Below are 24,755 nucleotides of genomic sequence, written 5' to 3' on the forward strand. Positions count from 1 at the left end.
TTCCCACAGGGGATGCTTTGGCCGGCTCAGTACTGTCGCATACATTCTAAGAAGGCCTGTGTGGCAAGAAAATTTTGGCAGAAGTACGACTGAGGTGAAATTACAGAGTGCATCATCAATAATTATACAAGCCCTCTGCAGGCGACTAAAATGCCGCATTGTTGGTGCCACCAATAAAATGTACAGGCGCCGAAGGGCTTCAGCGATGAGCCGAGTCAGATGCAGCGTACTACGAGGTCCAAGAAAGTTTCTGATGCGTGCAGGGAGAGTGTAACTTCAACGGAAGCAAATACGTTTAGCTCTCAACGCCTCTCTTCATCGAAGACGAGGAACTGCAGGCAGCTATGAACCTAAAGAATCGTTAAGCAAAGACCCAACGCGCCTCTTCACGCAATCTCCTCACTTCCACGCATGCCGGCACGAGCGGCTTGTAGGTCCTTGCATCGAGCAACAGCATATGACGCAGGTCGACGCAAAAACTGAGAATTTTCAAGATATTTTTACTTTTGAGGTCGGCACTTCTGAGACACTTTTTGCATACCTCAGAGTGACTTTTAGCTGACGGCGTTGAATCCAATCTTACATTCGCGTAAGATTTCAAAACTCTGCCTGGGCTTCTGGGTCCTGTTTAGCTGCGTGCTTTACGCAGGATCACAGCCTCAGTCAAACGACCGGTTTATGGTTATGAATATTCTGAAATCAGTCAAGTTCCTGTAGGAACTTTGAAAGGCACTATTCTCCTGCTGCATGTGGGGATGTAAAAGCGTTGTGAAAACCGTATAGCTACAGACAAACTTCTTACTGGCTTTCAATAACTTGCATGGAGAGTGCTCCTACGTATTCGGAAAATGGCGAGTCCTCTTACCAAGCAGTGACTGCTATTTTGCCTAAGAAGCGCGTACCATGAAGACTTCGACATCAAGAATTAACTAGTAAATCTGCAAATAGCAGTGTACTGGTCTGCACATTTGCACGAGTCTTAGGCCAAAGGTACGCCAACTGCCACAGGCATCCCATATTCAAGCTCGCGATCCTCTGGTCTAGGTGGGTGCCACTAAGTCTCGTTCTAATGGGAACACATTGTTTCCTGAATTTGAGACGAAGTGCGTCTAGATGGCCGTTGCAGAAAAATCTTCTCGCCAAGTGCGTGACATAGAGTCTCAGAAGAGTATCGCGGGCAATGTGCCATTTACTAGTGCCTCTTTTGGATGTCTTGTCGGGTTATCACTCGGCGTGCTTCTGAAATATGGAGGGCCATCGCTTGTCACTCCTTGGCGAGTTCTGTTAGGGTCCCATCTAAAATCTCTCGAAAGAAATCCCTCATCTGCGAGCCGAATCACAGCATCAGAAGGAGGTTCGGCAAAATAATGCCAATGCCTGGGACAGAGTACGAAAAAGCACATAACACACGAGAGCAGTTCTGCACGCCAAAATGTATTCGAACATAAAAGCTAGACCTCGTTGAACTCCTGGCGAACACCTTCATCCAATCCGGAGAGAGTAGCTGCTCGCTGTAGTGTGCCCTCTGCCCTTGCCATGCTACTGCTAAGTTCTTGGTGGGCTTTCGTCAGCTCAACAAGTTGCTTTTCCTTTGCTTCTAACTGGCTCTGAATCTTCTGCAGTTCTGCATCTTTTGCCTTGGCCTCTTTAAGCGCCTGGACCACTTTCGAGGCACTATCCTCAAGCTGGGCGCGCAGCGAAACGTTGTCTGCTTCAAGTTGTTTAATCTTCTCCTCCAACTCCCCAGGCTGCAGTAAGCAAACATTGGAACAATCACGCACGCCCAGCACTCTTTAACCCAAGTCTTTTCTTACTCTACAGTGCAGTACACTCAGCAATATAACATCAGCCAAACACCCCTACGCTATGTGCGTGAGTGATGAGCAACTGCAACCCTCAATGCAACCTGGCTAAAAGCTAAGTATTAGGATGGCCAACTTACTTTGCTGTTGGCGGCCTGCTGCACTGTATTTTGCGCCTTGCTCTGAGTTAGACAAAGGCAGAAAAGCCACGTCACGGCTGTTGTACGCTCGACACTAAGGGAGTCACTGCTAACGCCTGAATCCAGCTCAAAGATTCTATACTTTCCGCCGCAGAGTCAAACTTCCATGGGTACGAGGCCAAAAGACGTGCACATGGCTCTTTCTTGGGTACTACAAGCATAAATATACAGATGAACATGCCAACTAAAGCTGCATACGGAAGAAACAGAGGTTTCACAATTACCTCGAGAAATTTTATTTTTTCCTCCTGCTGCTTTACTTTTGCTTCCAGCTGCGAAAAAAATAACACTAATCAGTTGCTCTCCTTGACAAAATGGATAAACACGTGCAGACATTTGATTAGGCGGCATCTGTAATACAAAAACGCCTGAGACTTTACACAAGAAACACAAAGCGAAAGCAGAGTATTTTGAACGAAGTGGGAAGGGCATGTTGTTGTGTGCTGTACGGGCTCAAGTCCTCTGACACGGGCCTCCAACTCTTTAATCTTCGTTTCCTGGGACTTGTTAATTGCATCAAGCTGCGACAGGGAATCACACGAACAATTTCACCGGCGCTTATCCGTGTCGCGAGTGAGTATACTTCCTGGTTGCCTCGTGAGCCTTATGCATGTGATCATGAGGTCTAAGCTTGCACAAAATGCCTTACCCTCCTTGTCTCATCTTGAGCTTTCTCTACGGTTTTCTGAAGCACAGAAGGTGCCTGCTCTGAAACGACTCGAGTTGATTCAAGCCGTCGCATGCCTCCTGCTTGGGGTGTCTGACTCTTAGCAGCCCCTTTGAACTGTGGAATATTCCCTGTGCAGTTAACGCACTATCAAGTAGCGCTGTTAATAGAACAAGCGACTTAGAAAACTCTCAAGACGCTACGTTTCATAAAGGAGAGGGCCTCGTACTCAGTAAAGTGCGTGGTTGCCACGTAGTGGACACCTACCGGGTTGGTGCGCTATGCGCTTGACCACTCCATTCTTCCCTGAGATCCACTCACTTGCGGTCTGTGAACTCATATTGCAAGCATTGCTTTTAGGTATTAAGTTGAATGGGAAACTGAGAAGACGGTGTCATCTGAGCACCCTGCAAAGTTGCTACTTTGTTAAGCTACTTTCTTTAACGCCGTTGACGTCCAGATGACTCTTATCTTGCAATATGGCTAGAGTTACCAAGGCTGCATCAACGCCCGGTGTAGGCGGGTAGAGGTCTGCTTGGAAAACGTCCTGGTTCTTCCGGGGAACAATAAAGGATACTGGAAGAAGCACTTTTCCATTTTCGTTCTTAAGCATTCTGCCAATCTCTGCTCGCTTCTGGTCGACCACGCTTCAGAAACGCAGCAATTTGCACTATTCCCAGCAATTTGCACTATTCCAGCGAAATATTTCTCCCCACACTCACCTCAGGTTGTTCTGCAAATTTTAGTACTTGCTCGTCTATAGATCAAGAGACTAAATAGGTCGACAACCTACTGGCAGCACTGCTATTAAGGTCTCTCACGAAGGAAGCAGCGTACTCCAGATGCAACCAACAGAACACTAAAAGCGGCTTACAGCTTCGGGACGAAACAAAAGGACTTGATTGGTACATTTGACCTGTAGTCGTCGACACGTCTCAGTTCACCCCCGTAAAACTGGAAATATCGTAGGTTCCCGTCTCCCTGAATATCCATGCGATCAACCAGACGAGCATGCTCATATGTAGCTCATAATCTTCACGTACAGCTCAAATAGGGCAATGTAGAATTTAGGATTCTGATGAGACAACTGTGTGTCTTCTTTCGTCGGGTTCACAAATTGCATCACAGGAAGGGAATATCCGATCAGGTAATTGCTGCCTACTAAACTGAATAGCCGTCAGATGATAGCAATGACGCTCCATACCTTGCCTGCCACATAAAGCATTCCAAGCGTTTCATCAAAAATTGGGTAGAGAGGCTGCGAGCCGCGATCGATCTCCACACGAAGCAATCTGAAGACAAGCCAAAGCATTACGGAAATTCCAACACCTTCCTCACCCAACCACAGTATAACATGACTCCACCAAACTATCAGTCACCAGCATGTACGTTTACTGAACCCCACGCGCAGCTAAGCAGGAGTTGTTTAAACATCAGAAGTGCAAATGGAAGCACAAGCAGAATACGCACACAAACGTGGAAATGCATCGCGGATTATGACGGAGCAAACTGAATCTGCCTTCTTACGGTTTAGTAAAACTCTTGATATCCCACAGGTGCAACTCTCTTTCATTAGACTTGCTGGAACCTGTTGTAAGGATGTGACCAGGGGAGCCGGCAAACCCATCAACCCAACAGCACTTTGTTGCTTTGGGGCCCTCATGACAATTAACTGAGGCCACAATCTTCTTTGCTCGGGGGTCAATGATGCTAAGGGCTTTGTCTTTACTTGTGCTTGCAAGCGTATCCCTGGCCAATACAACCGCACGAAAAACAAGCAAGAATGTGCCAGCAGTGCCTGGTGTTGCTCGACACAGAAATTTACAGAGGCATTGAGTCTTATGGACTATACACACTGCGGAAAGGTCGGACTCGATGTTGAAATTCTCACCCTGAATTGCTCCATTTAACAGATAGAACTGCATCGCTCAGTGAGATAGAACTGACTAACGAAGCCGAGTCGACATCCCTGGAACGTTCAAAAGAATCAAAACAACAAGTCTGCTCCAGTAAGCAAGCGACCTCGGGTTTCTGATGCTTACGCCAGGCCACTGGGGAAAAATCCCAACTCATTTCACGCCTAACTCCTGCAATCAGGAACTTTTGGTGGCTATTCTCCAATATAAAAGTTCAAAAACAGAATCAAGCAGGCCGTCTGCATAGCCGTGCTGCAACAACGAGCTCTAAAAGACTTCTCTGGCCTCAACAGAATTCTCACCAAAGTGCAACAGTTCCATCAAAACAACCGGAGGCGAGAATGAAGTCCGCTACCGGGTTCCACTCTGTTGCAATCAATTTCTTGGCAGACCCTGTAAGAATGGCTACAGGGTCCTTCAGCTCGTGTCCAGGGGGTGGATCGCTGGGAACATCCCATATGCGTATTGTCATGTCTGCAGACACACAGAATTGTCCCCACGCAATAAGCCTAACCTGCTCCACTGGTAGTTCCCTAACTTGCTTTAGAGCCAGTTAGTGGCACCACACGAGCTACCAAGGAAGCTCAGGCCCTCTCTTTAGCAGCCGCAGCCAATATCGCATTCATATAAAAGCCCAGCACATCTGTACAGCTCGCTTGTTCAAAGGCGAGTTGTCGCCTTCGAAGAAGTGAGCTGTGAAACGCCGTACACGGATGCGGAGCGATTCAATACACGACAGTGCGTGGTGTGCAAATGTGAATTCAGGGTACGCCGCATACCCTCTGATCCTGATGCGAGAATCGACTCGTAGAATGGACTGAATGCCAAATCTTGGATAGACCCTGTGTGTCCCTTTATCTTTGTCACAGGCGGGTTCCGACCACAATCCGACAGGTTGATCAAACCCATCATGCCACCCCCACCGACATCCCACGGAGCCTGCGAAAACAGTGTTTTAGCACAGCCTGCTAGCTGTCCCATTGCAATGCATTGTTCCTCAGTTCTACAGTCCCTCGTGCTTCAGGACACATCTGCAGCAGTCTGCCCACTGCAACACAGGCGTACTACCACTCCGTCATGTCTCGGCTTCGTATTCTACATGATACACATACAGGGATGTCCCGTGCTCTAGCTAGAAAAATTGTTTTGGGCCAGGCCGTGGCTCACAGCAACATATCGGTAGCTGCAGGCGAGTCCGACCGATTCAGTCTGTTTGCTTGCCAAGCGAATATCCGAATACGGGACCTTCCATGGCTCAGCTGTGATCACCCAAAGAGAAGGATCGTTCTGGTTGCTAGTAAGCTTACAAAGAGGACAATTATTAAAAATGCGCAGCGTCTCCTGACCTGCAGAAGGTCTTTGATAATAAATTTGATATAAAACTGGGAACTTGTTAAACATCAGCGGTAATTACTTCTGACTCAGCTGACCGTAGCAATTCTTTATATGGATTTTCTCTGGAGCGTCTCCCATTCTCGCTTGTGGACTTTATGGTCTACCTCTGGGTCGCTGGAGAAGCGTGATCCTAAGGCTTGTTGTAGACGGGCAGGACGATCTTCCTGAAGTCGGTCAAGAAAATGTCCTGAGAGCAAGAGCGCACGAGGTCCACAAATATGAGTGTCCCTCGCATGCTGCACGGCAAGAGATACAGTGTGTGGTGTTGACCAAAGAGCTTGTGGGTATCGGACACGAAAGACGGCAATTCAGCACTCCTAGAGCCCGTAGTATCTGCATTCCATGCCTCCAACCCAGCCAAATTTTCATCAGTTAGACTGCTTGAAGGTTTCTGTTTGCTGCAGCATTCATCGAAGCTGGCTTCACAGAAGCACGCATCCTTTAAGCCTTCACTATCCAGAAAGTTTCAATATAGGACGTGGGTTGAGAACAAGTCACAGAAGTGCCGCTGCATTGCTGCCTGATATACTCATGTGCACGACGTCCCTCCTCGACTGGCCGAAAGCCCACAGCAATGATGATGTGTTGGCTGACAGCACCCCAGAGAGAACCCCATTAGGCCCTCTCGGCAGCAACACAAGATTAATGACTGTAACTCACACAATAAACTTCTGTGATTGCAAGTGCCTTGAAACAGGTGATAGGAGAACCGTGAACCAATGGGCCAGGGCTCGTGGGCAGGCATGAGACTTCGCCACTGTGGAACGCGCGGCTTCGGCAAAAGATCATGGCCTTTATTGAGATACTTTTCTGGATGCAAATACATATATATCCATTTCTCTGAAACTCTGCTTGGTACCAGTAGAGACTATGATCCGCCACAGGCTGCACGCAGGGCCCTGGGCCCCTGGGCCCCTCCCAAGCGGCAGCTAGCAACACCTGACCCTGTACCTCTGACGGTTGGTGCTTCGCGTCCGGGGGTGGGGGACAGAGCAAAAAACCAATTTTCACATGCCCTCCACTTTTTTGCATCAATTTAATTCTTTTTCGTAGATGAACGACATTTCTTACCGGTTACACTGACTACCAGAAATTGGACTGCTGCTCCAAGACCCGTGCTTCAGTTTTCCTCAGGAGGGGAGCCGAAGGAGCCCCAGTGAACATAGCCAGGTGTAACTCTGTCTTTCATAGCATATCAATCGGAAGCAATATACGTTGCTGTTCTACCGCAATATCGAAGCCCCTCATGAGTGCACCCGGACTTCTGATGTGGCATTCAGTGCCCGTGGTTCACTTTATCTCTAGGCCTCGAGGTTAAACAGTGCAGGCACGTGAATAATACCGGCTGCCAGGGTTCGTGCACACCCAGTCCTTACGGAGTAATGCGGAGGATGCATCGCGAATGCTTGGCATTCGCTGAGATTCAAGAAAGGACGAAAGTAACAAATCCGCCGGGATTCCACGTTTCTCACACATTTTGAAGAGAAGGTTGAAGTCCCTGCGCCATCTCTGAGCTAGTCCCAGACGTCAGTGAATTTTGTACCCCACGACCGGGACGAGGGAGCAGCAATGGCGACGACTCCAGCAGAAACAGTACCCGTTGATGATCTTCGTAGCAGCGTGGACGCTTCCTCCCTCCATTCCTCAGGGTTATTCAGCAAACTAGCGGAAGCAAATGCAGCCCAGCAGCCGGAGCAACGCTTCCCAAACCCTTCTATGCCAACTGATCGTCTCCACAGGCCTCCTGCGCATCTTCGCCCACCCAGTGAGACTGAACGGCCACATTCCAATGGTGTAGATGCATCAGGCTTATCGGACTCATTCGTAGGGCTACTCTCTCTGCCAAAAGGTGTTCGGTGGCCTCCGGCTGTACCCAGCCAAGACGCATCAAGCTCGCATTTCTGGCAATCCGACGGATCTTTCAGTTGCGACTGGGCGGCCCTCAAAGCAGGAGAGGCATTCTGCGCATCTGTCAATGCCACATGCGCATTCTGCCTGTCTCGTGCCCTAGGGGGCCCGTCGGCAATGATATCGGCACTGCTGAGCAAACTCCGCGCAGGAGCAAAGATGGCAGTTGAGGAGGAAATTTCCCACCTTATTCAGGCCGTCAAGACCTCCGCCGCCAATGCTGCAGCAGCATATGGGCCAGACTGCGGCGACCAACAGCAGAATTCAGCGGAAGTGACACAACAACTCCTTAAGCATCCTGCACTACAGGCAGTTGCGTTTATGAGTGTACACGAGCGCCGGATGGCAGTTTTCGAGGTTAGTTCTTTCGCTGCTCAGTGCCTCTGCCCTTCAGCTGGCGTCGATTTCGAGACGGGTAGGACAGTGCGCAGAGTGACTGTTCCGCATTATATGTGCCAGCAACTCCTGCCTATGCTTCTTTTGCTGCGAAAAGTGCCATCGACTCTTCTAGTGTGGACTTCCTTGTGTGTGGCAGATATGGCTAGACCGTTGGCAGGTTCTCTCGCGGGGCTACCACTGCACATGCGGCAGCGCCGAGGCAGCAGATGTAAATTTGACTCAGATGGCATCAGAAGTTACCAGCGTACATGGTAAATTGAGTTTCTACTGGCGGCTGTTGCAGTATATTTGAGGCGAAGTTTGAGGCCACGGCGGGTAGTTGTGTTCAAACTGCATCGGGCCTGTGGCTGTCTAATGAACAGATGAGGAAGTCGACGCAAAGGCTGCAATCGAAGAGCTCAGAGGTCGAGTTGTTCAACAGCGCGAAGAGTCACGCAAAGCGCACCAGGAGGAAGAATCCGTTGTCTCCGAGGCCAGGAGCGTACGCCAGAGGCTGTCATTGAGCCGTTGCCACCGTTCGGTCCATTTGCTACATTCCATGCACAATTGGAATATTACGCGCTTCAGCCCTGTGCTCAATGCCTGCGTTCAGCTTTCAATAGAACTGGTGAAGAAGCAGCAGCAGCTGCTCCTCGCTACTGAAAGGGTTAAGGCCCTCGAAACGGTTCGCCGAGACCCAACTTTCAGGATCATGGAAAGCGCACAGCGGCAGCCACCATCCGCATCTCCTGACAGCCTCTTATCGACAGGCAAAGAATGCCTGAGTTTCATTGCCGATAAATGCAGTAAACTGGTGAGCACCCTTCCTCGGAAGTTCGGTGCTGCTGCCATGTAGCGCTTGGAGGTATCTTGTCGAAGACTGACAGCTACACAGATACGGGTTTTGCTCATTTGTAGTTTGTGCACTACGCCTACAGGCTAGCTTGGCGCAGCTGATGCAGCAACAGCCAAACCAACCGCAGACAGAAGGGCAGCTGCGATTCAGCCGGGAGGCTGCCCAAGCTGTCACCGTTGCTGGGGACGCCGATGACGCGGAGGAGGACACCTGGCTTTTCCGGACTTTGCGCGGGTTACATACACCCCATGCCTCTATGCACTCCCCGCAATCACAGCGCGCCCGCGTTTCGAGTCTAGCCTCCGTTACGCATGCGAAAGATGGCGCGAACGGTCGAGTCGTAGAGCGCCCCGTATGTGAGCTCAGCGGCTGCGGTGCTGCAGGAATGGGAAAACTAAGACAACTACCTGCCGATGACCGAATAGTTTGTGCCCGTCTGAACAGAGCTGCCGGAAGCGAGGCCTCCGCTAGCCCAGCATCGAGGCTAGCATCGCCAGCCTCCCCTGACAGCCCTCACAGCAATAAAGCTCTACCAGAGCCAGGGAGCAACAAACGAGCACGGAGGCCCAACAAGCTGGCGCTAAGAAGCCGACGGAAGCAAGGGCTACTTCCTCCTATGAGGCACGCAGAACTGGACATTGGCACGGACGTCTCATGGCAACCTGTGGAGCACAGAAAAGAAACGAACGTGCTGCAGGTAAAGTACACAACTGCGTGCTGCAGCTACAATGTTGATCTCGACTGCCTTTGGTGGAACTGCCTCTCCTTATGTTTTTCGTGAATGACGGAGTGAAGATTTAGAGACACACAGACGGAGTACAAGTATTTGGGGACTTAGTAGAAAACATATGAATATGGCCTTCCACAAAGTTATGGAGCACCGCTATTGCCTTACGCAACAACTACTGCTGTAGGCGCCTACTGATATCGGTCGCTGCCATGTGCTTCATGGTCTCAGGACGCCATCTGGATCGATTCATTCTTGCGTAGACGCCCGGAGGCCTAGTACAAGTTAAGCTACGCCCTCCCAGCCCTATTTGGCGCCCAGAGGCCACTGGTTCGCGGGTTTCAACGTCTGGGCAACGCGGGCCATAGCTTTCCCAAGACGCCCCAACGCAGAGGCCCTCTATGCTTCGATGCATCTCATGGCCTGCTCTCCCCTATGCGTGTGCTACTGCGGACGCCAAACTCTTAGGGCTACATACCCGCCGTGGGATTAGTTGAGAACTTTAGAACTTTACGCGTTTTTGTGCCAGCTGTAGCGGCCCAACGCTGACTTCGTTAACTGCAGTTTTTCCTGACTGACAGCAGGCCCCTCACTGAGGAACATATACCTACGGGACGCCACTGCAGCCGTAAAATCACTTGACACGACAGGTCCATGCAACGCAGGTAGTTACAGTTTGCTACTGCGTCGGCGCAGTGCCACGCTGCGCGCGTACTTGGAGGCAACATAGAGGCGCTGTCTTTCCGCTTTTTCTAAACTGGTGCGTGCACTTGATGAGAAATGGCGGAGAGCATTAATCGAGAATTTCTTCGTCCATGCTTCCCTCCTCGTACAAAAAGTTTGCCTCTTCCGGCTCAAATGTCTTTACCGACTGCAGCGAACGCCGACCGCGAAGCAAGGCAAAAACTTGTTTCATAAGCATGTTACTGATGGCTTTTGAGCTTCGTGAAGGCTCGTACAGCTGCATGTGAATCTATTCCATCGCAAGCCGCATTTTCCTATGAATGGTTTAGTCACGGGCACGATGTAGCCTTCACGGATGATGGCCACGCATGGCATCTCTAGCTACATAATCTAGGTTTCGTGTAATCAGCCACGCTCTGGAGCCTTTGAGTACATTTATCCCAGCTGCAGCTTACCGGCTGCCAAATTTGCAGTACGTTGTCTTCGGAAGCGGACGCGATAGCCTACAAGAATCAGCCACAGAGCCACACTGACCGACAAGCTGCAGTTGGCAGCCTCTTCTAAACAAGGCGCAATAAGAGCTTTGGCCTATGGAGTGCTCCTACCCATGGGAACTTATCCTCGATTGGGTTCCAGTCAATCTCCGTGATGCCCGCGACGTGGCCCCCATGAACAAAAATTACTTCTGGAGCTCCTTCTTCCGCTTCCTCTGGCGACTGCTCGGCGCCAATCAGTGAACAGTCAAAAATGCGGACGTAACGGTCAGTTGCACCTAAAACAATTGTAGTCAAAGGAAGTTCTTATTCTCAGGCAAGGTGTCATGAGTCCACACTCCCCTGCTACTGGTACACAAGGCACAGATTTCAGAAGCAGAGAAGCACTGGAAAGTGACATACAAGTGTACCTGCTGCGAGCACGGCCTTGTTTTGTGGATGCCACTTGAGACTTGTTAGTGCCTCATCCTCTAGATATAAAAGCCGGTGAGCTGGTCGGCGGAGGTCTCGAAAGTCCCAGACACTGAGTCCCTGAGCACACCAAAAAGAGCCCCATCGTCCAATATGTCTTAGACACAGTGATGAATGAATTGTCTCAGTCTTGTCAGAAACAAGTAGATGGAGACACGTAAGCAATGACCACTTCGAACACGTAAAGAAGTCCCTCGTGAGGGCATACGAACCGCGTCAGCTCCTCCAGTCGCAAAAACATTTGGGGCCACGGGGTTCAAAGCCAAAACGTTCGCACACGCGTTGTTGCAGCATTGCTGCAAAACGCATACAGCTGGGACAGGACTGATGCGCATGGGATGGCGTGTGGACAGCTGATATGCTGAAGAGTGCACTTTCACTACGAAGAATAGCATATTTGAATACTAGATAAATATCCTAAACAACTGCTTTTGCCTCCCATCCAAAACTGCTTACTCGGTGAACAGGCGACGCGCCCGCACGTAAGTCCCAGCTTGAAGGCAGCAGCAAACAAAAACGAATTCGAATGCCCACATCCAGAGCAATAACTCCACAAAACGAAGACTTGGGCTTTCCAACTGTGACTACAGTAGAGGGGAGGAACGCCTTCTGGCATCTTACATGTTCAGCTGCCCATCGTCACCGACGGCCACGATGACTTCTCCCGCGCCATCCCCGCGTTTCCATGCCACGTCCTACCAACAAAATCGTTCACACTCACGCAGCAACACTCCCGCGTATAGAAATGTGGCGCGTCCGGCCTGCGCAGAGCAAGTGTTGCAGCTCCGCCGGATTCAGCACCCTATTCAATCTGCACCTGCAACGGTCTGCGGTCACTCGAGGCCATCAAGCAGTGAACAGGACCCAAACGTTTCTCTTTTCCACCTGAAACAAATGCAACATGATATTAGAGTGATGTTCAATGAAGCAGAGAAAATCCCCGTACAAAAAGATCTGTGCCTACCTGGAGTGTGGAGTACCCATCGGCCGTGTAGCTCCTAATGTAGGGCAATCGCCGCACAAAACTACATTCAACATGTGCAAAAAGCACACAAGAGGCGTAGCTACTCGAAAGACTCACAAGACGACCTCGTGTCCCAAATACAAACAAGTCCATCGTCACCCGAGGAGGCAAGCCATCCCTCCCTTGTTGGGCTCCACTCCAAGCCCCAACTGAGGAGAATGCCGCAAGTACATTGAATCTGGCAGGAAACCTTTCGGTCCAGCTCTAAACTATCAGAGGAAACGGCTTGCCTTTCTGCAGAATTGCCTCACCCTTGCGCTGTGTGGCCCGTGAGGACAGCTTCTGCGTTTGCAGCCATCTGGCCTCGTTTTGAGGTGATTTGGCTCTCGTCAGATTCCACATCGGCTGCGCATAGTTCGGGGCCAAACTTGCAAGAGTCAAACAGGTAAACTGCACAGTTGAAAACAGCACAGAACGCCACTTCCTCGATCATGGGTTTGCGACAAGTTACCACGGCAAGGTACATTCATGCGGGCGTAGATGCAATCTTATGTACACGCAGAGCATTGCCACTATAGGGAAGGCAACATCCTTCGTCAGTAAACATGACTTCAGTCAACGTAACCCACCACAGCCATCGTTCGCTTTGCTTGCGATGAGTGTGTCATTGCCCTGAAAAACGCGAGCCCTGAGAAAAAATGCTGACAATCGGCAAGCCGAACTGCACGACGGCACACCCTACACCAGCCTTCACTGTGCCACCACCAACTGGCACCTACAGGCAATCAAGCGAACTTGAGAAGCTTCGTGAAAAGTACCTGTTGCTCTCTCCTTCATGCGGAATGCGCGCAGTTATGGTGAATTTTCGCGTGTCCTCATCGCCGAATTCAAAACCTTGGTAGTCTGCTCGACATCACTAGTTCAGTTCCAGACAGCAATGTCCTGTCGATGTAAAGAACGACCGCAGCCTCTGGCCACGGCCGCCTTTGGTTCAATATTACATGCAACGGTATAAAGAGGTGCGTTGGAAATGGAAGTTGTGAGGACTCACCTTGTCTCTGTTCATAGTGGAGCCCAGAGGCGTCAATGGGCTCGGATGGGAGGCTAACCTGCAAAGAAAGGGGTACAGAGGAAGTTAAACGCACCTACAGCACGCCCCAACGCGCTGGCAACGGCCCAAGGAAGAAGCGAAATGCTAATCGACATGAACTCACCTCCATGAGCAGTAGGTAATTTGCAGCGCCGCCACTCGTATACGTCGACAGAAGCAATGTCTGCCCTATCTCGCCGTTAGAGCGCCTGAAATAATCAAGAACCCCGGCTGTGTGCACATTTCCAAATGGAGCGCACGTGGTGCCTTTCTAGACTCGAAATAAAACGAGCAAGTAACATACAGCCCTCTCCTTTCAGCCATAATGAGCTAGTCCAATTTGCGTCCGTGAGTATCCGCTGAGCTCCCTGGATGACGTACGGATTGCACGAATGAAGCCACTGGACAGATAATGTTGGCCACTCCAGGATGTGCGACATGATGTGCTTGTACAGCAACATGCAGTTGCTCTGCCAGTTTCGATGGCTCACGCGCAGCGAGGTTGTGGGCACGCCCGCTGAGGACTTCCCCATTGCAGAAGGCAAATTGATTTTCTCCTCCTTGCTCATAGAGGTTCCAGTAGGTAACGGAGCATTTTGGAGGCCTACGGAAGCCTTCTTGTAGCGACTGCCATCATTTGACGGCGAGGAAGGGCGGGAAATTGTGGATGCTGCCACGCATGGCGTTGAATAATCAGCAGCGAACGTCACTGAGCTCCCCCGTGGGCGTCTACGATTCGCTGGCTGCGGTGGTGCACTACCTACAGCAACCGCGGACCCCCCATGCTGCTTTCCCTTTCGTTGCTTACTTCCCTCAAATTTGGTCTCACGAGTTGGCTCGCTGATAGCGTTTGAACTGCCCGACTTACGAACCGCAAGCGCGTGTTGTTTGGATGTGCCCGAGGCCGGAGGCGCAGTACTTTCAGACGAAGCTTCGGCATCCACTGCAGTGGAGGTAGGAAAAATGGGTTCTGTCTTAGTTTTCGACATACCGGGCATCAGAAAAACAAAATAAAAGCATCAATATCGTAGCGTGCTGCGCTGAGCTGTCGGGCCTGAGTAACTCGAAATAACAAGTTGCGTTGAAGCTCCAATGTGAGGGCGCTACTGCTTTCTTTGACGTAAATCACGATGTCAAGCTGTCTGCGCCTTCATATGCGCAAACAGCAGCTAATTCATTTCCAAACATGTCCGACATGGACCCTCGGGAGTGTCTTGTGTACCTCGCTAGCACCGGCATGGCAAAACTTGGATATACATGACCGGCAGCCTCTCAGCTCCCTAGACAAGGTGGAGGACGAAGTGGCTACCCACCTCTCCTTATAAAGCTTCATGCATCATAAGCCCAGCAGATCCCCAGCTCCTCTACAAGCAGTGGATGTTCCACGAAGTAAACTGTCGTGGTGCCCTACTCACCACAGTGCTCAGGGAAACCGAGTCACGCCAACAGCCGTTAAATAAATTCAAAAGTGAAAAATGAAACATAAGTCGTAATTGATTAATGCTGACTCTTTAAAGACGCAGACAATGAAGGGTCCCTAGGACCCGACGCATGCAGTGCCAGACTACATAACCAGCTACTCTCAGAGCGCAGATACAATAAGCACTCGTCTACAATAGTGCTCATCAAGCTTCCTCTGTCTCGGCAAAGCTAAAAATTTTATTGAAGATACGTTTCGTGGCGTCTTAGCCCTGGAGTCACCTCCACGTATCTCCCCGCAGGTTAGTGTGTATGCGACTCCCTGTAGAACGCTGAAGCACGACTTGGGCAGTCCTTGTACGGTGTCTCTACGTGTTCCAGTGCGTACGACTAGCTACAACACGAACCATCCTAAATTGCATTGTTCAACACTTCAGATTTCTTACACATGGCGCCACTGCCGCGTGCACGTAGTAATCATCCCGAGCTGTTCAACGCTTCGCCTAAAGGGGGCGCCACTGCCTTGTAGACCTTCTCCCAGCAAACTCTTGCTTACACGCACACATGCAAACTCCGCTGGAGTTAATTAAGCTACATGCAACTAGCCACCGGGAGCTCGAATTGTCCTGAGTTTCCCCCCTCCTACCAAATGCAGCTCTTGGGGGCGCCGATGTAACCATGCTCCAATAAAGAAAAGCCATCGAAGTACTCTTCAAAATTGCATGCAGCGTTCACAAAAAAAAAAAACGGTGGATTTACTACGGCAGGCAACTCATCTTCAACACTGCGCGTGGATGAGCAGTGCAACTCATTCGACGCTGTGCAATTTGCACTCAGTGCAAATGCAATAAATCGGTTCTGTCCATATTGTTTCGGTGACCTGCTAAGGCCACAAGTGCATCTGCCACATGTAGTCAACCCTTCAAACAATTCAGTCGGCAGCTTTTGAATCTGGCAAAGTAAATGTTGGTATGCGTGAAGTCCACGCCGATGGATTGTGCAGCCCTGTCGTGTGCGACGCCCTAGCCCCAGCCGCCCACTTTGCCCATTTTTCCTTGGACGGGGCGACAGCTTCTACGAACTCCGAGAAGCCCCTATGGAAAGACTGCGCCTATATGTCGAAACAGCCTCGCAACACACAATAATCAAATGACTGAAACGCACTTGCCATCCTTTCGCCTAGCTACAAGCGCCTGCCCAGAACCAGATACTTGAAGTGGAAATATGCGCCAAATACTTACCAGTCGACGCAGCTCAGCCTGCGTTGCTACGGGCAACATGTCCCCAAGAAGCAATCGTCTAGGAGACGGCAGCTCTTGAGATGTCGTGTGCATGTCTTCTGACGCTTTCGAGAGGCCAGCTGGCTCTACAGGTTTCATGCGGGACTGCCAGCTGGCAAACGCAACTGCCGAACTCGGCAGCACGAGTCCACCTAGCACGAGGAACTTGAAAGCACTTATGCGGGAAGTTAGAGCATCAGGCCGGCGAATCTGGTAGGCGATGTCCGAGTAACGGAGTGCTACCACACGTTCTATTGACCTAGCCACCCGCCATCCCCAGATGCACGTCAGGACGCCGGCTGCTAGCGGCAAATACTTCAGCGGGTGTGCTGTTTGCGGGTCTGGGGCTGACTGGCTTTCACTAGATCCCTCATTCGCTTGCCTTTCGGCCCTAACTCCAATCGATTGGACGAGTTGAGCCAACGAAAACAGCTGCTCTCCTATGCGAGCGACAAAAGGCCTTTCCTTGCTGTCACCCTTAGCGCAAGCATATTCTGCCTCTCCAGATACTTTTGATTGGCGCGAAAAGTGGAGAGGCTCCAAGAGGGAATCGAAATCGTCGTGGCTTTGGCTTGTCCCCTTGGCATCGTCCCTGTCCGCTTGCGTTTCACAGTAAGTCGTTGGCCCTTGTTGGCTCCCCAGGGCCATTGTAGAGTGGCGTAGCGAGAAGAAAGTGCCACCAGCCGCAAGATAGCGCCAAGCTTGAGACAACGTGTTTAGTCGCACTGTTCCGTGGCTGCGAGCAGCAGCGCTCCCACAAACTATGTCTAAGCTTCGAACAAATGTTGCAGCAGCCAATAAATGGCCGTTACCTTGAGGGCTTGTTGCTAGTGAGGCTCCGGAAAAGCGTCTGGGCCTGGACGTAGTGTGAACAATAAGCAGTCAAGCAGTTACACACTGATGCAGCGATCGAGGGCGTCCAGCGGCAAGAGACGCGGCTACAAGTTGAATAGGGAAGCTTATGCTAACGTCGCAAATTCAATATAACACGCAGGATACTGATGTTCAGGCGGCGTAGTTTGGAGCCCACAGATGCATGCGCTCCCTAGAGGGCCACCTTTGGAGTGCACCGCCGCTTAGAACTTTTGATAGTGTTCCGTTACTATGCATACATGTTTTGCATCAGACCTGCTGTGTTATATAGCGCATTTTGACGGTAATTTCGGCTGTGAGGCGTAGCTCCATACGCCACTGCGCTAGCACTTTCTGCGGAGCCATCCGTTACAACCTGACGTTCAGAAACCGGCATCAACTTGCCGTGAATACCATTTAAGGTACATTTCAGTAGGGCCTTCCTCATGAAGCGTTTCTGGAATCTATCACGCGGACCAGCTAGGGCCGTAGCTCCCACGGAGGACACACACCTGGGTAGAAGGCCTCCTGAGGGCGTTTACCGCTGTTTTATTTCACTGGAAATAAACAAGAAATAAACTGTTGGAGGTCTATAGAAGAGATATGCGTGCTGTAGACACTGGTATCCCGAAGCTTTGTGCCTTCCTGTGGGGCGTATTGTCACAATCATGACGGAACCCCATGCAGCGGCCGACGTGCGTCTTACAGAGGTTGTTCTATCCATTTACATTTCTTTACAGATATACGGGCGCCTCTTCATTGCTGAAGACTTGGAGTTGCTCCAGCCGAATCGCCCGTGGTATCTGGCCCCGTAGCCAGGGTTTCGGTTTCTTCGCGATAGCTGAAGTTCAAACAACATGAAGACTTCCAACGCGCTGATTCAACAATTGCTGAGGGCGGAGGAGGAAGCCGAGCAGATAGTACACAAAGCAAGAGAAAGTAAGGTTTAAACGGACTTAGATTCACAGCAAACTGTCAGTGGAAGTGGAACACTTTGCTTTTTTGTATATATCTCACCTTTCGAATGGTCCTGCATTATGGTGATTCCTGAACTGCTTAGCTAGAAATATGCACGCTACTGTCTACCTTGCAGCTTGAGTCCGCGACTTCGAATTACTTGACGTATTCGCTATTGCTATCAACAGCTTCTTTTCTTCTTTTGCCTGTGCAGATCGTGTAAAGATGCTGAAGGATGCTCGTGCCTCAGCGGAGGAGGAGCTCAGGGCCTTTCGCCTTAAGGAGGAAGAAAGATTCAAGGTCGAAGTAGAACAGGTGAGGGAGAAGCCGCACCTTATTGCCTGAGTTGATTGCTATGGAGCTAATCTTGCCAACAAAATGCAAAACTGGACAAGGATTCAACCGCTTGTTTTCTTCATTTCGGGTCTTGAGCAGCGTGTGTGCGCACACTCAGCGCCTGGGTCAGGATGACTCCCTGACAAACGAACTCGCAGATAGGACAAAAGCGGAGATTGAAATTATCAAAAAGGACTACGTGGCAAACAAGGACGGAGTACTTGATTTCATCAGCCGCAAAGTCTTAGACGTAGACATTGTTATCGGCGCTAAAAAGGTCGCCATTCTGCGTAGTTACGCAGAGCGTGGAGTCGATCCGTGAGACTTCCAACTTTTCATGGCCTTCTGTCTGTTGCAGAAGAATAATAGCATTTGACCAGCCAAGAAGGGCGGTCGGTTCCGCAATTTAACGGCAGTATAGGTGGCAACTGTTAGCAGCTGAACTCCGTGTTATTTTCGAAAGTGTGGCAACCCGGCACAACACTCCACACACAACACGCGCCTTCACTTTTCAGGACACAATGTAGCACCCAATGAGCCACTCAGCGAGTGAGACTCCAAGGTTGGGGCCTTGGCGACGTATTAAGTCACGCGAGGGCAGCCTTGCCGCTGGGACTGGAGCTACAGGTGTCTAACTAGGTTTTGTACTTTGGTGTGCCGTGAAACTTGTGTTTGCTCTGGACAGAACAGGCAAATCCGTTCTGCCACTGCGTAACAGTGAGAAATCTTTCTCTACATTCGGGTGACCCAGTGAGCGTAGTTAACGCAGATTCGGTAGATGGAAATGACCAAGTGTGGAACGTCATAGCCGAGTTCAAGATATCGTGGAAGCAGTCCTTTCTGTATGTAGCGTAGCTGCCGGATAGCTTTCTACTTTTTTGGGAAGCCATAATTTCCAAGCCTTAACTGAATGTTAAGACGGAGGCTGTGAAAACTTGATGACTCTCTAGCCCAGTTCCTGAAAACGAACAGTGTCTCGGAAATAGCAGGTTCCTGCTACAGTATTTTCGGTCCGTGAGACGGGATGCCAATTTATGTGCCTAAGCGTTCTCACTGGCATTGATTAGCTGCCAGAGAGCAGTTACTGGTCAAGGTCTCGCGCACGCAGCGGCTGTCGTAGCTTCACAAGTGCACAAGAGGAGTCTGTCTTTGTAAATCAGAGGAACCAAGGGAAACAACAGGCGCCATCAGCTGAACTTGCTTTGGGACGTCGAATTTAGACGCAAGCTACTTGTTCGTGGAAGACTGTGTCGTCATCCCTCGTAACAGGTATCAAGGGAAAACAATGAGGCGAATCCGCCAGACTGCTAGTATTGAAATAAGAATGAAGCTTTGTATCCTCCAAAGCTGTCATGACTAGACGTTATCACTGCTGATAAAAAACTTTCTATTGATAAGAATGTACAGATTAACCTCGTTCGGAGGGCATTTCTGGCATTGTGCTTGGGCTGCGCGTTCCATTGCAAGTTCCTCTTGACTGTAAGCAACCCCAGGGGAAATAAAGTCCTTATGTTCCTTCACACGTTTCCTTATCCAAAGACCAACTGTTTTTGTCGTCATGTGAGGTCACTACTTGCTAAGAATGCGTAGCGCTTCATTTCTGTCACCTCGCAAACACACGGCGGCAGTTTCGCCCGTGTTCTCTTCTAGGGGATAAGCTTTTACACGCCTGCCTGAATGAAAGCGTCTAAACCACAGCGTCAAATTTCATAGCAATGCAAATAAAGATAAGCTGTTGATATTTTTAGGGTGAACTACCACGAAGCAAATTATTTTCCGCAAGGCCACCAAGGGGCTCTGTTATCAGCTTTCACGGCTGCAGAGCGGTGTAGCCGAGACAAAAACATAATATCTACTGCTCCCCTGTGAAGTAGCTTAATTTTTCGCTCAGTATATGTATGCAGTAGGTAAAGTAAGCTCCTAGGCAATGTGTTAAACTCACAATGTGCTGGCTTTCGAGTTGCCTCACGTTGTCGATTGGATCTTCCTGTGTTCGCGTATGCACCCGGACATCTTCCGCAGATAAGAGCCTTTTCACTCCGTTGCTTATACTAATCATAAGGAGAACCCTGTCTTGTAGCCTGTGGCAAATTCCCACACTCCACATTGCCACTGCCTAGCGAAAGCGTCAGAAACTTCAGTCATGCCGCCTGTGACAGCCTACAATTGGATAGCTGAACGAGGCAGACACAATAGGAAGAAATTGATTTCCTGCAAAGTCGCGCCCAAGTTATATTCGGATGTAGAAACGTCACTTGTGCCAAGTCTTCAATTTTGTATGGGGGGAGAGGATTGGGCGCTCCCAACGGGCTGTTTGCCGGGACATTATTCTCAGCTGAGCTTGTTGGGACCACCACTTCATGACAGATCAGTCCCCTCATGGGGGACGCGGAATTCTAAGCTTACGGGCAATCTTTTTGTTGACTACCGACGTTACGGCGTTCGGAGGCTTCAAGACTTCCAAGAGTTGAAGCGCTCTCGTGAGGCAAGCCTGTCGTTATGCACCCGCCAGTTTTGCAGAGAAAAAATTCTGAGTCATCGTGTAGAGGACGTGCAAATCCGGCAGCTCTAAGCATATACTACATCCGTGAGCCTCATTCAGCGAGTGCCATATTTCTGTGAGGTTTGAGGTTTCCTTACGGTCTCTTCAGGCGGCAGGAATCTTGTCGTTGTCGCTTGCTCCCCGGCGAACTCTGTCACGCTGTCACTCTGCGCCAATTTCTCGCCTTTCACTGGATCATACAGGGCAAGGTTTTTGTATAAGCCTTCAATCAGCTCTTGCAACAGCACAGCCAAACCAAGCACCAGCTTTCTGTCGAGGGCCAGCCGCATGTAGAATGCTGTGTGTGGTGCAGGCGTTACATGCTAAGTAGCAGCAGGGATGGCACAATCGCGTTGTTCGACCTCGAGGCAGATGACGCATGGAACCTAAATGGGGGGTTTGGCCCAGAGCCAAAGGTCCACCCCGTTGGTTACGTCCAGAGAAAGCCTGACAAGTAGGCGCCTCAACCACGGTAACTGGCCGCAACGGAAAATCGAGTCTACGAAGCTTTTGACGGCACGGTGCTTGATGGAAAGCGAGCGACATCTGCAGTCTCCCTCTTCACTGTTCGTTGTTGTTTCGCCTCCAACAGGCCTCCCAGGCGCAACTTACTCCCTTTGCGCTTCCAGCCAGCGGCACCTAGAACATCACCGAAAGCATGTGTGACAGGCCAGGTCATGAGGAACAGTGTATCTTCAGAGTCCGGGTATAACGGCTCTAGAAGGGCTCATGCAGGTCATTCACGATCCATTACAAGCGTCGAATTCATGCCAGGAGACAACGGTTTGTTCGTTTCTACAGGGCTTGACAAGGTCTTGAAGGTACTACTACAAGAACTTCGTGCCACTGTCCACTGCACATACGGGCCTTTAAGTTCTCATACTCGTGGCGTCTGGCTAGTGCGTGAACGCTGCATATTGGTTGGGTGCCATTAGCTTGCCCTAAAATGCGCCGTGTTGTTCACGCCGCTGAAACGTTCAGATATTGCTGTGCGTTGCCAAATGATCAGGTATGGGATACACGAGCATGGGAATGCGTTCTCGATATACCCGTCGAAAGCCCCATACTTTGTTGTGCTTTTGACCGAGTGGCATTCCAGTCGAAGACGTTGAACCCCTCAAAACACTCCAGTCGAGGACCAGTGGCCCGTTCTGCAGAGATACCCGCAGATCTGGCACTTGCAGCGGGATGCCAAGACGGTAGTATTCGGATATTTGACATGAGGTGCGGGGTTGCGCAGCAAGCCCTGTTGGGCCATACTGGTAGGTGAAACACTGTGTATACCTTCATGGCAACGAATGCACTGGCAGGCATTTTGTCCACCACAGTTGCATTTTCGTTCGAAACGTAATGCGAACTTCGAACAGAGATGTTGGGCACCACTGAGACAATGTTTGCGACTATCTTTCAGGGGCGGTGGTGTCGGTAGTATGGGATTCATGTACCCCACATCAACTCTTTTCAGGCTCTTGCGACGGGTGAGCGCAACTGTGAGTAGGCTGATGTAAAGTAACGTACTGAGGATCTGTACTCAGGTCAATTCCTGTCTTTTTGTTCATTGTTGTGTAGGTCAATCAGGAAATGGGATATTCGACGAAACGATGCATGCATGATGATGTTTGACAAGGACAAACCAGACCTTGACTTCTTGCGTGAGCTGCAACCTTTTTGAAAAGTGGTGGCTCTGCTGCACGCTCTTGCAGCAATACAACGCTATATCGCGTGCGCGCAGTTATCTTTTTCCAGGGACGATTTTAGCGACACAGCCACCGTGGTCCAGTTAGTTATTTGATGGATTGTTTGCATTCATATCTCATGGCATTTTCACCTACTTTAGATTCGAAAAGGCAGCAAGTTGCCATGCAGAAACGGCCATTGGAATTGCTGAATATGAATATGTGCGGGCTGCGCGTCAGGTAATCGGTGTTCACAGTCGTCAGCGTTCCGCCAGCTATTATACAGTGAAGAAATCCTGGGGCGAGGTTATTCCGTCGAGCCAGCATTGCTACGCGAAGCTAAAATACCTAAGCCATTCTTGTGGCGCACTGTCAATGCATCCGATAGAAAGGGCGTCACCATGGAAAGCGTGATGGATGCAGCAGCACGCGCCACATTTACTCAAGAGCCTTCATTCTCATTAAGAAATTTCGAGTTGACCAGTTTGCCATTTTCTCGCGACAGAACAGCAGCGCACACTCCAACCAACTCCCATTCTCCAGTTCAGGCTCTTATGACAAAACGCACTTCGCATTTTGCCAGTGAGGTGGCTGACTTTGGACTTGAAGTAAAGAAAGCGAAACGTATGAAGACAACGCGCGAACGGCATCCGTCGTCAGTCAGTGGAACAAGACGGTCGTTTGGCGGCCATACGAGCGGCCTTGAGAGAAACATTAGCACTCTTTGTTGTGAGGAGGAAGGTACAAGGCAGGATCTGCAGTCAAAACCGCCATCAGCGGCGTTTGAGTGCGCCCGTTCCAGCGAGTTTCCTGCATCTAGTCGAAATGACAAGGGGAGCGTGACACAACCTGACGCGGCTAATGATAGTCATGTCTCCAACAAGCACACTCATGAGACAAGTGATGACATGCACAGGAGGAAAACAAGAAGGCAACATGATCCAACGGAGCCTCCTGCATCTCACTGCCTGGCAGCGGGCGCTCCTTCCAGCCTCCAACTATGTCCAGGGGACATGCGCTGTTGTAACTGGGACCCAGTGCATATGCCCGCACAGCTGGGGTCTTCAACAGATTTGCTGGAAGAATACGGAAAAAATGTCAGGGAATATTGCAGTGTCCGAGGACACGGTGAAGCCCGCAACCCGTATGCCACAATGCGAAAGTCAGCGTCTGGATCTCTTCAGGCATTCAAAATTGCTAGCGAAACGTTGAATGCGAGGGGCATGTCAGTATCATACAGTGATCCATTGTCCTCCGAAACTTCCATGCAAGGCGTATTAGGAGTGCATACTGACTCACCCGGGAGTGGAAGCCAGGCTTCATCACTCTCGGGCCAGCTGCTGTGTACGCTGGAAAACGGTCGGGAGATGGGGAGCGCGTTGACGGAGAATATGAGCGGATTCATGGGGGTGCAAAGGGACAGTTCAACAGGCGCAGACCGCTCCCCCGCACACTGCCCAATTGAATGCTCAGAAACCAACGCGCACGACGGAGCAGTGATTTGCCTCCTCCAAAGCCCGGACGGATCATACCTTATTTCTTCTGGAAGCGATGGACGCATCCGGTTGTGGAATGCTGGTAGTGGCTGTCACTGTTTTGTACACATGAATGTAGATATCCCATTCGGAAACTGCCGCGTATCTGCTTCAGCGGGCAGCCGTTCGTCTCCAGGGATTCCTCTCCAGCAGCTGTCAAGACCAGGGAGGCAGCCTAAAATGCAAGCTACGAAGGCAAGCTGCTCAATTTGGGGGATTCAGGCTGCGATACCCAAAAGTGGCGATTTTTTAATTCACGGAAGAGGCCGGGTACTTTGCGCGTCTGATATCTTTTCGGGAGCACTGCAGCATATTTCATCCGACTACACAGATGATATTGTGTGCGTGACGTGGAACGACAACAGGAACGAAGCATATTCTGGCGCGTTGGATGGCTCTATCCTAATTTATGATACTCCATGTAGGTCACGCTCGCTGCTCAATCCTTTTCGATCAAGATCAAGCCCCAGGAAAAAGATGTATCACGTTTGCTAACGAATTGTTTGGTTTCATTTCTCAGGCGGTTATGAGAGCGAAGACACAGGGGAATTCAGTGACGACGAGGAAGACCCTGTGGTCAACGTTATGCCTTTGAATTTTTTTTGA

The 24,755-nt window shown here is 50.3% G+C and overlaps 6 protein-coding genes across 6 annotated transcripts; 3 read left to right on the top strand and 3 right to left on the bottom strand.

The window, feature by feature from the left end:
• Nucleotides 1–1,264: 1,264 nt before the first annotated feature.
• On the bottom strand, nt 1,265–6,058 carry ETH_00024805 (Coronin, related; the record flags this gene model as incomplete). The annotated part of the gene is made up of 16 exons (XM_013375072.1): nt 1,265–1,324; nt 1,458–1,748; nt 1,943–1,984; nt 2,227–2,274; nt 2,452–2,523; nt 2,652–2,800; nt 2,937–2,997; nt 3,163–3,316; nt 3,544–3,650; nt 3,874–3,961; nt 4,197–4,418; nt 4,561–4,638; nt 4,888–5,059; nt 5,365–5,524; nt 5,753–5,844; nt 6,016–6,058. 16 exons carry the CDS (start codon nt 6,056–6,058, stop codon nt 1,265–1,267), a joined length of 1,839 nt encoding a protein of 612 aa, XP_013230526.1.
• A 1,491-nt stretch (nt 6,059–7,549) lies between these two features.
• ETH_00024810 (uncharacterized protein) lies at nt 7,550–10,128 on the top strand (the record flags this gene model as incomplete). Its single annotated transcript, XM_013375073.1, has 6 exons — nt 7,550–8,245; nt 8,424–8,538; nt 8,650–8,768; nt 8,880–9,080; nt 9,205–9,819; nt 10,081–10,128. The coding sequence occupies 6 exons, from the start codon at nt 7,550–7,552 to the stop codon at nt 10,126–10,128; spliced, it is 1,794 nt and encodes a 597-aa protein (XP_013230527.1).
• A 514-nt stretch (nt 10,129–10,642) lies between these two features.
• ETH_00024815 (WD-40 repeat protein, putative) lies at nt 10,643–14,550 on the bottom strand (the record flags this gene model as incomplete). The annotated part of the gene is made up of 15 exons (XM_013375074.1): nt 10,643–10,720; nt 10,989–11,036; nt 11,139–11,305; nt 11,438–11,558; nt 11,711–11,794; nt 11,955–11,991; nt 12,120–12,193; nt 12,316–12,383; nt 12,580–12,671; nt 12,774–12,912; nt 13,092–13,150; nt 13,281–13,365; nt 13,514–13,571; nt 13,677–13,761; nt 13,934–14,550. The coding sequence occupies 15 exons, from the start codon at nt 14,548–14,550 to the stop codon at nt 10,643–10,645; spliced, it is 1,812 nt and encodes a 603-aa protein (XP_013230528.1).
• Nucleotides 14,551–15,902: 1,352 nt separating this feature from the next.
• On the bottom strand, nt 15,903–16,899 carry ETH_00024820 (uncharacterized protein; the record flags this gene model as incomplete). Its single annotated transcript, XM_013375075.1, has 2 exons — nt 15,903–16,082; nt 16,213–16,899. The coding sequence occupies 2 exons, from the start codon at nt 16,897–16,899 to the stop codon at nt 15,903–15,905; spliced, it is 867 nt and encodes a 288-aa protein (XP_013230529.1).
• A 1,061-nt stretch (nt 16,900–17,960) lies between these two features.
• On the top strand, nt 17,961–18,718 carry ETH_00024825 (vacuolar ATP synthase subunit G1, putative; the record flags this gene model as incomplete). Its single annotated transcript, XM_013375076.1, has 3 exons — nt 17,961–18,042; nt 18,275–18,375; nt 18,515–18,718. 3 exons carry the CDS (start codon nt 17,961–17,963, stop codon nt 18,716–18,718), a joined length of 387 nt encoding a protein of 128 aa, XP_013230530.1.
• A 1,956-nt stretch (nt 18,719–20,674) lies between these two features.
• On the top strand, nt 20,675–24,755 carry ETH_00024830 (WD domain, G-beta repeat-containing protein, putative; the record flags this gene model as incomplete). The annotated part of the gene is made up of 9 exons (XM_013375077.1): nt 20,675–20,881; nt 21,048–21,142; nt 21,252–21,392; nt 21,531–21,759; nt 21,948–22,200; nt 22,350–22,416; nt 22,508–22,590; nt 22,855–24,570; nt 24,670–24,755. The coding sequence occupies 9 exons, from the start codon at nt 20,675–20,677 to the stop codon at nt 24,753–24,755; spliced, it is 2,877 nt and encodes a 958-aa protein (XP_013230531.1).

Source organism: Eimeria tenella, genomic scaffold, assembly GCF_000499545.2.
Source record: "Eimeria tenella Houghton genomic scaffold, Eth_scaff25, whole genome shotgun sequence".
Lineage (NCBI taxonomy): Eukaryota > Apicomplexa > Conoidasida > Eucoccidiorida > Eimeriidae > Eimeria > Eimeria tenella.